Here is a 14,411-nt window from a genome sequence, read left to right on the forward strand (position 1 = left end):
ACTATACTCAAAGCTGGGAGACTATTTTATATCAAAAGGTAGATTTGCATAAATTATGTTCAAGGAGGGTAAACAACTTTATTCAATTCCACCTATTTAATTTAGCTATTTTTTTATATAAAAAAAAACTTACGTTGTGAGTTAAATCATCCATGGAGGAAAAGTAAATATTAGGAAAGTTTAAAAATAAAAAGTTTAGTTTTGATAAATAAAATATTTAATTCAACATAACTAAGGAACTATGAGAGTCTCTTATTTTTATTTTTGAGTTCCATGAATGCTATAATAACCAAAGGACTGGGGAATAACCGACACCGGCACGGCCCATGTTGTTTTCTTTTCTTTTCTTTTTTTTTTTTTCCGACGTAAATGGTAATTTTGATTTGGTTTTGAAGGGAAGATTTGGTAGTTTGATTTGAAATACTATTAAGATTAGGATTAGGAAGCAGAGAAAGAGGAGACCAGTGTTTCTCTCTTCTTCTTCTTCCTCTTTCTTCTTCTTCCTCCCCCGCCCAGCTGTTCGTTTCACTTTCATCTTCGATTCTGCCTCGTTCTCAGACCTTATTTCTTCCGCTTTTCCTTTCTTTTTCTTCTTTTTTTATTTTTTTTATTTTCTCTCTCCCCATTCTCAGAATCAGTTCTCAAGATCTGCATCCGCAATTCTCGATGATCTTCTCTACTTGATCTGCCAAATTCCACTCACTCCTCCGCTTCCGCTTCCGGTAACTCTCTCTTTCCTCTTCGTCTTTTGAGATCTTGCCCATTTCAACTTTCACTTGCTCATCATACCTTTTCCCACTTCTACTCGCTTTCGCACTTTCTAATCCCTTCTTTTCTTTCTCCTTTTATGTTCTTGTTTCTGAATTTTATTTAATTACCAGTCTTCCTCTTTAATTGCGGTTGCGGGTTTTGTGTTTTTGATGCACAATGATGGCTGACATGGATGTGCACGCCGACGTCTCTGAGGTTAACGAGAAGTGTGCCTTGGATATGAGTACCTATGAGAATTTGCCTAACGCTTGCAATGCATCACCCCTTGACTCTGCTGCTTCCATTCCTAAGGATAATACTGATGCTTCTTACGTTTTCGTCAACTCCACCGATGCTGCTACTTCCGATGATCATGTTGTGTCGGATCTCAATGGGCAACCAGAGTGTTCTCACAATGTCGATACGGAAATTAAGGTTCATAATGGGGAATTCTGTACGGACGATGGTAGGAAACCCGATTCATTTTTCGTTTCCAATGCATCTGAGGATTCACCGTTTAAATTTTCTGAGCATTTGAAAGTGAGTGACGCAATTCAGGATGAGACTAGAGTGGTAGATGTTCTTCAATCTTCTGACGCCAAGGTGGATGAGGCGGAACCTGGACTGGATTCCTCCCAAAAAGTGGAAGAAACTCGAATCCTGGAGAACCAGGCTGTGAACGAATTGTTTGATGCAGAAAAGAATTCGGGTGAAATCTATGGGGTAGATGCTCCTCAAGAAGATGAAAACGTTCAGATTCAGGAGGAAAATCAAATAATTTCTACCACTGAGTCTTCAAACACGGATGCAAATCTTGGTGGACAAATCTTGGTGGTGTCTTCTCAAATGGTGGAAGATATTCAAATTCACGAGGATAATGGAGTAATGGGAATCATGAAGTCTTCTAATACCAAGGCAAATCATGGGATAGACATTGAGGCGGAGTCTTCGCAAAACGCAGAGGGCATCCAATTTCGCAAGGAATATGGAATTGTTGCAATCAAGTTTTCTGATCCTGAGTCAAACACTGGGGAAGAAATTGAGGTGGAGTCTTCTCGAAAGGCAGACGAGGTCCAGAATCATGAGGAAAATGGCAGAGTGAAAGCCTTTAATTTGACTGATACTGCGGCAACTCTTAGGGGAAAAATTAAGTTGGAGTCTTCTAAGAAGGCAGACGATATTCAGAATGGTGAGGAAAATGTCAGAATGAAAGCCTTCGATTTGTCTTGTACCGTGGCTAATCCTAGGGGGAAAATTGAGGTGGAGTCTTCTCAAAAGGGAGACGACATTCTGAATGATGAGGAAAATGGCAGAGTGAAAGCCTTCAATTTGTCTGATACTGAGGTGGACATTCAGAATCATAAGGAAAATGGCATAATGAAAGCCCCCAAGCTGTCTAATACCGAGGCAAATCCTAGGTCAGAAATTGAAGTGGAGTCTCCTGGGGAGGGGGAAGATATTAAGCTTAACGGGCAAAATGAAATAGTGGACGCCGTCAAATCTTCTGCTACCGTGGATAAGCGTGGGCAAGGTGAAGTAGTTCCCGAGGATAATGAAACAGTGGCTATTAATGAATTGTCTGATACCATTGAAAACCGCAGTGAAGAAACTGAGTTGGACTCTTTCGAGAGAGAAGAAGGCATTCGAGAATCACAAGATGCAAATGTGGAGGCTGCCGACTGCCATTCTGGCAAAGAGAAGGTTGATGAGATGGTAAATAAAGCTGCGATAAGCGACCCAGTAGGAGGATTAGGAGAATCTCAAATTATAAACGGTGAGGATTCTCTTTTAGAGCCATCTGAAGAAAACAAAGTGGACATGGAGCAGCATTTGGCAGCAGCTCCTAGTCCATTGGTCAATTCAGAAGATCTAAATGGTTCTATCTCCACTAGCACTGCAACGAGTATGGATCAAGATGACCCTTCTAAGACTATTGATGACAAAGACACTGGAGCTAACACGAGCAGCTTCCATGACCATACTGAAACTTTATCTAGCTCTGTAGATCCTGATATTGATTCTGTTGAAACTCATAAATTAACTCATACAATGCTTATTAATGATCCAAAAGTAGAGTTAAATGAGATTACCGTGAATGAACAAGAGGTGAATCATGTGTTAGAACTAGAAGAAACTTCAGAAACGGCCTCCCATCCTAAAGTGGACGAATGTGACAGGGTTGAAGTTTTGGAAGGTACAGTCTCTGGAGATGAGATGTCCATTGCGCTTGATGAATCTAGAACTTCTTATGGTGATGATTCTGTTGCGGGAAGTCAATTAATCCCTGTGGAAGTTGAACCTGCACAAAGCGTTGAAACAGCAGTCTCTTCTGTTGTGATAGGAAATACTTCAGTTGAAATAAGGAAAATGTCCTGTACACACAGTCTTGATGATCCAGTACTGAGACCTGATCTTGAAGCCGAGGATTGTACTATGTCTGAAAATGTGGCTTCTGCTGATGATTATGTCCAACTGGATAATGAAGTCCGTGAAAATCATGAGATTAGTCTTCTTCTTGGTGACAATAATTTTGAAACCAAGTCCGAGAGTGGTGACATCGAAGAAGAAAACCAATCAACTTTCCCTTGTAATGATATGAGATCAGAATCTAACGATTTTATTTCAATTGAATGTGAAGAGAGAGGTTCTACTGTTCCTGAAGTTCCTAATGGTGGCAATAAATCTACTGCGATCCAACAAAGTTCTGCTGTTGAAACAGATTCAGAATTCCGTGATAATGAACGTAGCTTAAGTCCAACTGCTAATGAGAAATCAGGAGAGAATATCGAGATTGCATCTTCCGTAGTAGGTGGTGGCAGAGATATAACTAGCGATGATTGCACATCAGAAACTGAAGTCAAGGGTTCTGCAGTAAACGATGAAGTGGATCTGAACCCAATGTCTGATATTGCCTCTCAAACTGACAGTAAACCGACAAAAGAAGAAACTGAGGTCGTTCATAGTTGCCAGAATGAACCTTCCCCTATTTCCCCAGAAGGTTCTATTGAAGCTTTGGCAGGGAAGAATGTAGGTACTGAAGCAGGAACAAAGCCACTTAACTTTTTGGTTAGGGTACCTAAATTTGGTGATGTAAATATAAGAGAGCAGATTAAGAGTGCTCAAATGGAAGTTGATCAGACGACCAAGGATAGAGATGCTATTCGAGTTCAAATACAGATAGTGAGGGTAATAATGACATTGTTATACTTTTTCAAAGTTTAATATATTTATGTATATGTAAACATCATTTTATGGTTCAAATGGTTATCTGTTCAGGCTGCATGGAAAGTGTTAAGTGATAATCTTGAAGCTGCAGTGTCAGAAGGAAGAGCTGCAAGAGACTTGCTGAAGTCAAAACGACAGGAGATTGACTCTGTTCAATCAGTCATAACAAAAGTAAAGAATGCAATGTCCATTGGGGACATTGATGGCAGGGTAAGTACGTGTTGATCTTCTAGTTAAATATGTTTGTAGCGATTCTCCTCCCCCCTGCCACTTGTGTGCATGCTCATGCCCCTGAATTTATTTTTTATTTCAACGTTTTGTGAAATTGTGCTTCAATGTATGCAGGTACGCAGCATTGAACACAGTATAGAGCATGAAACACTGCCACTGAAAGAGGAAAAACAATTGATTCGTGAAATCAAGCAATTGAAGCAGCTACGGGAACAGCTTTCATCTACTACGGGTAAGCAGAATGAGCTTCAACAGGCATTGGACCAGAAAGACCAGTTTGAAGAGCGCCTAAGGGTATGATATAGGGTTTGATACTTTTGTACCTCTGCTTCTCTAAATATGGTTTCTAACACTTGCAATGCAGCATGAGATTCAAGATGCATATTCACATGGTATTTGTTACTTGGTACCCCTCATCTAAAATGTGTTTACAGCTAAAAGTACTTGCAATGCAGCATAAGATTTAGATAATTCGTCTTCACTTTTGTTTTAAGATGCGTATTCTCATGATATTTATTAATTGTACCACACAGCTATTAAGAAAGGAGATGGATTTACTGAGAGGCAATGTTCTGAAAGCTGAATCAGTTATAAAGGCTGCCAAGAAGATATGTAATGATGAAAGCTTAAAGCTGGATGAATTGCAATCCAAGTTTAAAGCAGCAGATAAGATTCGCCAAGAAGCATATGCCAATTTACAGAGTTTGAGGAAGCAATTATACGATAAGGTTTGTACTCGTAATTTTTTCTCATAATGCGATCTACTTGTGGTAATAAGCACTTTAGAAGACGCTGTGTACAACAAGTGTCGAAGTTATGAGGGCCAGGGTCTATTTCCCTCATGACTTTTGAATGGAACAAGATCGACATCTTTAAGGAAGATGGTTTCCAACGACCTATTTTAGCTGGTATAACATGTTTGTGAGGAGAATTTATCAAAAGGGGTTTTCCATTTTTGTTTTGAGTTCTGTTCTGTATAGGTTGAAAATTTGCAAGCTGGAGCCTGATCTGGGGGACTATTTGATCTCAGATAGAACATACAATTTTTTTTTTTTTTTTTTTTTTTTTTTTTTTTTTTTATGAATCGAAAATTGGCGGTAAATGATGTTGGAATTGGACATGTGTCATTTTATGTTTTCCGTTGGCATATGTTCATCGGTAGAGATCCTCTAACGATTGCCACCCAGCGAAAGTGTAACCGTTGAAGTTTGACCCTTGACTTGCAGAACAAATACTACTGGAAGTATCGGGATGACGTGAAAGAAGCCAATGAAATCGCATCGAGTGGAGATGTAGAGAGACTGCAACGTTTTTCTGTTAATCAGGTTAATTTATTCTTCCCCTTCTTTTTGTTGACATAATCAAGTTACTCTTTGGTATTGAGTCCGTGTTGCAATTGCTGGTTTGCTTTGATTTTGGGCGTCGAGTTGTTTCCATACTCTGATTGATCAATATTTTAGGTGGAGTGCATGATGGAACTGTGGAACACAAATGCTGAGTTCAGGGAAGAATATATTAAGACCAACATGAGAAGTACCCTGAGGCGACTAAAAACGTTGGATGGCCGCTCCCTTGGCCCCAATGAAGAGCCACATGCACTAAACCATATTGTAAAGGAGAGACCAGCGAGGGACAATTCTCTTTCAACAGTTTCAAAAACGCTGGAACCAGAAAAACTGATACCCGCTGAGAATATGAGAGATAATGATAAGCCAGTGATCGAAGTAGTCAAAACAAAGAATCAACCGACAAAAAACAAGAAGCCCACGACAGTTGTGGCTTTAGTGAATGGCCTTGGGAATATTTCTTGCGAGAATGACGTAGAAGAGCCACCACGACCCGTGGAGATTAAGCGAACAAGAGAGGAAGAGGAGTTGGCGGCGAAAGCAGAAGAGTTGAGAAAGAAAGAGGAAGCAATCAAGTTGAAGGAGCAACATAAGTTGGAAGAGAAGACCAAAGCCAAAGAGGCATTGGAGAGGAAAAGTAGAAATGCTGAGAAAGCCCACGCTAGGGCGGCAACTAAAGCAAGAAAAGAGGCGGAAGAGAGAGAGAAGGTATTGGGCATATTCAAATTGCTTTTATTTCTTTGCTTGAATTGCAATTTTGACAGCTAACATATTTGTGCACAGCTAAGGGAGAAGAGAGCAAAAAAGAAGGCAAGGAAGATGGCAGCAGCTGAGACGGAAGCTGGAAATGGTTTGGAAGAAAGGGAATCTGGTATAATCACGGAGAGCACCCCGAAGGAGGTGTCTGAAAACACAGGTAAACAGGGGACGGCTGCGAAGAGGCCACAAAAAGCGTCGCAGTCGCAGTACACCAAGCACAGCAAGACAAAGTCAACAATTCCTCCACATCTTCGAAATCGGAGTAAGAGGGGGATGCAGCCATGGATGTGGGTTCTTTTGGCCACCCTGATTGTTTTCGTGGTGTTCTTCGTGGGGGCAACAACGGCTTCTATACTAGGTCTTGGTTTCTAAATTTAGAATGCAATTCAGTTTCATATAGAGAGCGACACACAATTACAGCTTGTAAGGGCAGAGGGATAGAGTTTTGGTTTAGAGAGCGACACACAATTACAGCTTGTAAGGGCAGAGGGATAGAGTTTTGGTTTGGGACATTCCCATAGAATATATAGATATGGTAGGCTAATTCTTTGGCTCTATTCTCAGGACTGGTCTCTTTTAAATTAACAAAATGAAAGTTTTCCCATTATTAAGGCGCCTCAAATGACTCTTTTCTATTTTATTTTATTTTGTTTTCCGGAAAAGCAGCGGCAATAAAAGTGCTTCGAATGAGTAAATATGGAGAGGATGTTCCATAGGAGAGTGGAAGCCAGAAGTGGATGTATCGGCGTCCGTACAGGGGGGAAGGGGCCCGCACTGACAATGTAGCTATCCGGAACCGGAATCTTGTGTCCCCACTGCTTCTGTATCCTGTACAATGGTGTTGATGGGTGCCTCTTCCAATCCTTAATGCGTAGTGCTATTATGGGACGTGACTATCGCCACAACCATGAGCAACGCTCCCGATTTTAGGTGCTCATTTTAGAACAGCTAAACCCAATTTATAAAGCCGAAATTGACTCTTTGCACATATCCGGACATCATGTTTGACTATACAAACAAACTAATTAAAATTTCTTGAACTGTTACTTTGAGGAGCTATTTTGTATGCTTTAGTTTCATAATTGAAAATAATAATAATACAATAAAGGTGATGTGTGGAAAATATAGGCGATGAGGGCGAGGGAGACGGGGAACGGAGGTGTGAGATTTGATGGGCTGTGCGTGAGTGTTTGGTGCACGCTTCAAAATGAGGTGCGAACAGAAGGTAGATCACGGGTGGGTGAGAGTAGCAATCGCAGGACAAGAAGGCATTACTCATGTATGTAATATTCCGTTGTTATTAACTCATATGACAGACTTTGAGTTGAGTTGATGTTTCCTGTCTTCGTGTCAGACTTGCACGAACGGATGGATAAAAACAATATTGGGCAATAAGAGAAAAGGAAAAAGTGATTCTTCCTGCTCCAGCTTCTGGTTCTGGTTAGGTAGTTCAGGTAGTTCAGGTTCAGGTACAGCCCAGCTCCAGCTCCAGCTCCAGCTCCAGACGACTCTCTCTCGCTTTCTTCTTGGGTTTCGTACAGCAGCAACAACAGGCAGTAGATTGCTTTGTACATATTCCAGATCTCATTTCTTTCAGCTGGATCTCTTCCATTTCTTCCCTTCTTCTCCTTCCCCTTGGTTCCCTTCCCCTCCCTCTCCATGGACGACCTCGGCGCCCAAGTTGTTCCTCCTGTTTTCATCCACCAAACCTTCCCCACTCACTACACTGGTTTGCCTTCCACCTCCAACAAGCGCCCTTTATCTTATCACAATCACCTCCACCACCACTCCCATACTTGGAACCCTAAGACTTGGGATTGGGATACCGATACGTTATCATCAAACCCTCCGACCCTGCGCTACTCCACTCCGATGCTCTCTCATCCAAACCCCACTTCCTTCCTGCTACTCCTCTTCCTTCCACCTCAAACAACAACACTCTCCACCTCCAGGATGATCAGACTCTTCGCCTTAATCTTGGTCCTGCTCCCAATTTCAATTGCGTTGAGCAGCCGCTCTCCAAACCCCCCAAAAAGCTCCGCCCTGACCCTGGATCTCCCGCCACTGCCACCTTCCCTATGTGTCAGGTCGATAATTGTAAGGAAGATCTCTCTAATGCCAAAGACTATCACCGCAGACATAAAGTTTGCCAGCTCCATAGCAAATCCACCAAAGCCCTAGTTGCTAATCTGATGCAGAGGTTCTGCCAGCAGTGCAGCAGGTTTTTTTTTCATTCCTACCATCTCTCCCCGCTTCTCTATGCCTTTTTGTTTTCCATCTTGTGTTGATGCGCCAGAAATTCATTACCAATCTGCCTCCCTCTCCAAATGTGTGTGTATATATTTTAACTCTTATTGCTATTAACCTCTCCTCAGATTTCATCCACTTTCGGAATTTGATAATGGGAAAAGAAGCTGTAGAAGGAGACTTGCGGGGCACAACTGGCGTAGAAGGAAGACGCAGCCCGAGGATGTAACCTCAAGGCTGACCCCGCCAGGAAGTAGAGGACCCCCAAGCGGTGGGAATTTGGACATCTTCAGTCTATTGGCTGTTCTAGCTCGGGCTCAAGGTCAAGCAATTGCCTGATCAAGTTTCTGATACCTATTTGTTTCTGACTTTTGTCTTAACACATTGATTTGAAACATCAGGAGAAAACGAAGGCCAGAGTGTAGAAAGCTTGCTGTCAGCTAATAGTGACCAACTCATTCAGACCCTCACTAAGGTCAATTCACTTCCTTTACCAGCAGAGTTTGCAGCAAAGGTGCCCAATTTGGAGAATTTTATGGGGAAGGCTTCTCCAGGAAGTTCTTTGCAGCACCAAAACAAATTAAATAGAAATCCATCTTCTTCTTCGACCATGGACTTGCTCACTGTACTTTCAGCAACTTTAGTGGCATCAGCTCCAGATGCTCTGGCAATGCTGTCGCAGAAGAGCAGTCCGAGTAGTGCTAGCGAAAAAACAAGGTCATCGTGCCCCTCTGGTTCTGATCTCCAGAATAGGCCTCTGGAATTTCCTTCAGTTGGAGGAGAAAGAAGCAGTACCAGTTACCAGTCTCCCGTGGAAGAATCGGATGGACAAGTTCAAGGATCTCGAGTTGGTTTGCCACTTCAGCTGTTTAGCTCTTTGCCTGAACATGGTACCCCACTGAACTTGACGGCTTCTAGAAAGTACTTTTCTTCTGATAGCAGTAATCCTATTGAAGAGAGGTCTCCATCATCCTCACCTCCTCTCCTGCAGAAGTTGTTTCCCGTGCAAAGATCAGAAGAAACTACCAGTAATAGGAAAATACCAATCAGAAAAGAAGTTAGTGGAATTGTTGAGGTCCCAAAGCCTCCTAGTAGCGCCATGCCCTTTGAACTCTTTAGAGAGTCAGATAGAGGAGGCGGCCCAAATTTGCTTCATACTGTTCCTTATCAGGCTGGATATACTTCTTCGGGGTCTGATCATTCACCTTCTAATTTAAATTCCGATGCTCAGGTATCTTGCTGAGTACATTCTTCCTTGTATTTGTGGACGTGCTTTGTGTGTGTGTGTGTGTGTTTGTGTTTGATATCATTATTCTTGTGGTTTGAAACAACATTATTCAGGATTGCACTGGAAGGATAAGTTTTAAACTCTTCGACAAGGATCCCAGTCAGTTTCCAGGGACATTGCGGACACAAGTAAGATTCTAGGATCTTATTGCTTCCAATTTTCTTTTATATAAAATGCTGCAATTGCATATGTCTGGAAAAAATTCATGAAGTTTCTTTTCTAATGTTCTAGATATACAATTGGCTGTCTAATTGTCCATCTGAAATGGAAAGCTACATACGGCCTGGTTGTGTGGTTCTATCGATTTATATGTCTATGTCATCCATTGCATGGGAACAGGTGAGTGAAGAGCTGTTATCCAGGACTGAAATTGTACCAATAAAGTTTTATGAGCTCTAACTAATTTCACTCGTTCTTTGCCAGCTTGAAGAAAATTTGGTTTTGCATGTTAAATCTTTGGTTCATGGCGAAAATCTTGAATTTTGGAGAAGTGGAAGATTTTTAGTCTACTCTGGGAGGCAACTAGCGTCGCACAAGGATGGTGAGAACTTACCAGGGTAGTGGTCGGTCTTTGTCTTGTTGAATTAGAGCTTTATTAAGTATTAATCAGCATCAATTTTTTTTGTTTTTTCTTTCATATCTGATTTGGTTCATAACGATGTGTGATAATCTTATAGCGTAGTCCTTGAAGCCATAGGCTGTAGATTTGTTGTTGTTCTTGTGTTAAATTTTGTTTCCACTGATTTGATTGGATATTCAGGGAAGATTCGTCTGAATAAATCCTCAAAAGCTTGGAGTAACCCGGAGTTAATCTCGGTGTCACCTTTGGCTGTTGTGAGTGGACAAAAGACTTCCTTTCTATTACGGGGAAGGAATTTGAAAAATCCTTGCACCAAGTAAGTCCAATGTTATGATAGGTGATGAATTTTTGTTGGTTTTTATTTTTCCTTTTTCTCTTTTCTGGAAGTGACACTTCACAACCTTGTAGGATTCATTGCACATTTATGGGTGGCTACATATCCAAAGAAGTAATGGGATTAAGTAGGCAGGGAACATACGATGAGATACAGTCTGGAAATTACAAAATTGGGGATGCATCACCTTCCACTCTTGGTCGTTGTTTCATTGAGGTAGTTTTTTTGGTTTGAACTAGCATGTGTTATCTTCTTCGCCACAGTTAAAGTTTCTTACAAGGTTATTCTTTTAATCTACTGTACAATGCTAACAGGTGGAAAATGGTTTTAGGGGAAATAGTTTCCCCGTTATTATAGCTGATTCTGCCATCTGTAAGGAATTGAGGCATCTTGAGTCCGTGTTTGATGAGTTTAGAGTAACTGATATCAGTTCAGAAAGCCATTCATGTGTTCCTTTGCAGCCGAGGCTAAAGGATGAAACTTTGCAGTTCTTAAATGAACTTGGATGGCTATTCCAAAGGGAAAGGTCGTCTTCCAAGCTAGATAATCCAATTTTTCTAATCAGGCGGTTCAAATTTTTACTCACGTTCTCAGTAGAGAGGGACTTCTGTGCGCTACTTAAAACACTTCTTGACATTCTGGTAAAAAAATGCTTGATCACAAATGGACTATCAATGAAATCCTTGGAAATGATATCTGAGGTTCAGCTTTTGAACCGGGCAGTGAAAAGGAGGTGCAGGCCGATGGTTGATTTACTCGTCCATTATTATGTATCTGGCTTCGGTGATGAAGAGAAAAAGTACCTCTTTCCACCAAATGTTATTGGTCCTGGTCGTATTACGCCTATGCATTTGGCAGCTTCAATGGCAGATTCAGATGATATGGTTGATGCTCTGACAAATGACCCGCTGGAGGTAAGATCTAGTTGCATCTTTTAAGGCTTATCCTGGTTTTCTTTTTAGGACAAGATGGGTTTTTGCGTTACTGTATACTTAGATATTTGTCCCAAAATTATCTTAGAGCGCTCTGATAGTTGACCACCGTGGTGATGAAGGATTATATTGTCTACTTTGTTGTCTGAAAGCTCTCAAAACCCTTCCTAGGTGTACTTCCCAAAATGGTTCCGAAGTGCTGTTTAGGGGGTTTTTTATCCCCTAAGAAATGGAGAAATATGTTGTAAAAAATCCTCTTTTTTCAGAAAAAGTTAATTATGATTGGTGATACTATATTTTTAATACAACGTGCTGTTAATTTGGTGTTTGGAAGTTGCAGATTGGATTGAATTGCTGGAGTTCCCAAGTAGATGCAAGCGGACAGTCAGCACGGGGTTATGCGTTGATGAAGGGAAATCACTCTTGTAACGAGCTGGTGGATCGAAAACTTGGTGACAGAAAGAAGGGTCAAGTTTCAGTGAGAGTTGGGAATGAGATAGAGGTAGGGGTGTCAAGTAGTGAGCGGAGCAGGGTGCAAGGAAGATGTTGCTCTAGGTGTGCAGTTGTTGCAGGAAGGTGCTACAAGAGGGTTCCTGGGAGTGGGACACACCGGTTGCTTCATCGGCCCTATATCCATTCAATGCTTGCTATAGGTGCTGTGTGTGTTTGCGTGTGCCTATTCTTGCGGGGTTCCCCAGACATTGGCTTAGTAGCACCCTTCAAATGGGAGAACTTGAGGTATGGGACAATTTAGTTTGAATAGAGCGATGATGTGTAATGAATAGAAGACAAGTGGTGGATAAGTTGAGACGATCTGTTGCCTTGAAAGAGAAGAGGTGAACCAGCAGCCGAGTTGTGAAGTTGAGACGGATTAGTTAGAAGAGCAGATATTGTATTATTTGGGAGCTGCGGTGGGTTTTGAGATAGAGGGAAGATGCCACTGGGCGTGGAAGTTGAATTCGAGAAAGCCGGTCGGGTTGAAGAGGAATGGACTATTAGATAAAACGTCAAGTTTCCTTATTTAGCTTTACACGTTTCTATTAGTTGATTGAATATCTTTCTTTGACCATTTGACAAACACGTCTAATGGATTACCAACGTTTTAGATGGTCATGGAAATCTCGCGAGCGCATGCCCGGGAAAGAGGCAGATCAAAAGAAGGAGCCGACTGATGACGGGCCAATCCAGTGCTTGTACTGTGGGAAGAGAGGTCACCCGAGCAAGCTCAGGAACAAGGAGAAGGCTCATGTGGCTCAATCCGAGGAGGACGAGTCGACTCTTTTCATGGTGATTGCATCAGTCCTACCTGACGTCCCTAATTCCGATTCCAAATCCACAGTGGTAATTGACGACGGTATAACTGCTCCGGTGAGCGTCGAACCCGAGGAAGAGCTCTAACTGTGCATAACAAAGGCACCAGCTGGGGAGCCAATTCAACTGAAGGAGGAGCAAGTGTTCGCTCAAATTGATGAAAGAGGCGAGCAACAAGAGCATCGGCGATGGGTCCTCGACACGAGTGCAACAAACCATATGACCAGGGCCAAGTCTACGTTCTCCGAGCTTGACTCGAGGATTCGCGGGATGGTGAAATTCGACGACGGCTCCGTCGTCGAAATCGAAGGGCGTGACACCATCCTGTTTGTCGGCAAGGGAGGCAAGCACCACATGCTAACCGGTGTCTACTTCATCCCGAGGCTCAAGGCTAATATTGTGAGTCTGGGTCTACTCGATGAGGCCGGCTACCACATTTCCATCAAGCGCGGGCTACTTAGGATCCGCGATGATCGACGACGGTTGCTCACGCAAGTTCGGTGCACGGCAAACTGCCTTTACATCCTAGAGTTGGAGATAGAGCAATCAGTCAGCCTCTCGGCTAGGTACCAGAGGATGAAAGACCTATTTGGAAGAAGTGGTCTAACAATAGGTGGAGTTAGGAAGAGATTGTTAGATAAAACCTGAGGTTTCCTTCCTTATTTAGCCTTACACACGATTCTATAGTTGGATGGAATATCTTACTTTGACCATTTAGATGCTCATTTGGTAGGAGTACACAGATTTAGTTGGCCAATGCGTTTAACCAAAAGTTTTGAGTAATTCTCTGTCGGTTATTTTTAGCATTCTTATTTTATTCAAACAACTTCTCAGTCAATAAATTTCCTCTCACGAAAAGGATTTCACTTGCCCGATAACCAGGTCGGGGAAGAGATTATGCAAGAGGTCTGAAGAGAGGCCCCTCCCCCTCCTTTTTAGTTTCTTTTTTCTTTTTTCTTTTTTCTTTTTTCTTTTTTTTTTTATTCTTCTTATTATTATTATTATTATTTATGAATACGAAAGGACGGGGAAGAGATTATGTAAGAGGTCTGAAGAGCAACTGATAGAAGCGGCAGAGCTGGCGCGGAGGTGCCTAAAACTGAAGGGGGAAGACAGACCGACGATGAGAGAAGTGGTGTCGTCGGAGGAGACGGAAACTTTACTGGAACGCCCACAGCAACTACACCAAACAGGGGAGATCTGTACCCCAATAAGGTTTTAGTAAGAATGGATATTAAGTTGGTTCAGAAAAATAATTTTGAAAATTTGTTTACTGTTTTGTACTGTGAGCCGTGAGGTGTGAATGAAGCGACTTTTGTTTGATTGATCCCCGTTTGTGAATGTTAAGTAACATCCAGGTGCGAGTGTATTAACAAATCTAATTAAATAGAGGTATAAATTGTAGGTT

At 41.9% G+C, this 14,411-nt stretch overlaps 2 protein-coding genes across 4 annotated transcripts; both read left to right on the forward strand.

Annotated features, from left to right (window-relative positions):
- The first annotated feature begins 397 nt into the window (after positions 1–397).
- LOC111480984 lies at positions 398–6,928 on the forward strand. Of its 3 annotated transcripts, none has more exons than XM_023126234.1 (8): positions 398–722; positions 909–3,936; positions 4,027–4,185; positions 4,321–4,500; positions 4,740–4,934; positions 5,433–5,531; positions 5,667–6,260; positions 6,336–6,928. In XM_023126234.1, exons 2-8 carry the CDS (start codon positions 928–930, stop codon positions 6,681–6,683), a joined length of 4,584 nt encoding a protein of 1,527 aa, XP_022982002.1. In that variant the 5' UTR covers positions 398–722; positions 909–927; the 3' UTR covers positions 6,684–6,928. The 3 variants fall into 3 exon arrangements, with proteins under 3 accessions (XP_022982002.1, XP_022982001.1, XP_022982000.1); XM_023126233.1 differs by having other exon boundaries at positions 915–3,936; XM_023126232.1 differs by having other exon boundaries at positions 399–722; positions 882–3,936.
- A 512-nt stretch (positions 6,929–7,440) lies between these two features.
- Positions 7,441–14,411, forward strand: LOC111480986 (squamosa promoter-binding-like protein 14). The gene is made up of 13 exons (XM_023126237.1): positions 7,441–8,183; positions 8,258–8,532; positions 8,687–8,880; positions 8,960–9,789; positions 9,900–9,974; positions 10,078–10,185; positions 10,270–10,387; positions 10,607–10,742; positions 10,835–10,976; positions 11,075–11,674; positions 12,033–12,680; positions 13,884–13,956; positions 14,039–14,411. The coding sequence occupies exons 1-11, from the start codon at positions 7,971–7,973 to the stop codon at positions 12,444–12,446; spliced, it is 3,105 nt and encodes a 1,034-aa protein (XP_022982005.1). The 5' UTR covers positions 7,441–7,970; the 3' UTR covers positions 12,447–12,680; positions 13,884–13,956; positions 14,039–14,411.

The sequence above is a fragment of the Cucurbita maxima genome, unplaced genomic scaffold (assembly GCF_002738345.1).
Source record: "Cucurbita maxima cultivar Rimu unplaced genomic scaffold, Cmax_1.0 Cma_Scf00006, whole genome shotgun sequence".
Taxonomy (NCBI): Eukaryota; Viridiplantae; Streptophyta; class Magnoliopsida; order Cucurbitales; family Cucurbitaceae; genus Cucurbita; species Cucurbita maxima.

Excerpts from the sequence above, each read along its gene's own strand:
- LOC111480984 (XM_023126234.1), top strand. The coding sequence starts at position 928 with ATGATGGCTGACATGGATGTGCACGCCGACGTCTCTGAGGTTAACGAG. Across the intron at positions 3,937-4,026 it reads TTCAAATACAGATAGTGAGG|GCTGCATGGAAAGTGTTAAG; the intron begins GTAATAATGACA and ends TTATCTGTTCAG. Across the intron at positions 4,935-5,432 it reads GGAAGCAATTATACGATAAG|AACAAATACTACTGGAAGTA; the intron begins GTTTGTACTCGT and ends CTTGACTTGCAG.
- LOC111480986 (XM_023126237.1), top strand. The coding sequence starts at position 7,971 with ATGGACGACCTCGGCGCCCAAGTTGTTCCTCCTGTTTTCATCCACCAA. Across the intron at positions 10,388-10,606 it reads ACTAGCGTCGCACAAGGATG|GGAAGATTCGTCTGAATAAA; the intron begins GTGAGAACTTAC and ends TTGGATATTCAG. Across the intron at positions 11,675-12,032 it reads TGACAAATGACCCGCTGGAG|ATTGGATTGAATTGCTGGAG; the intron begins GTAAGATCTAGT and ends TGGAAGTTGCAG.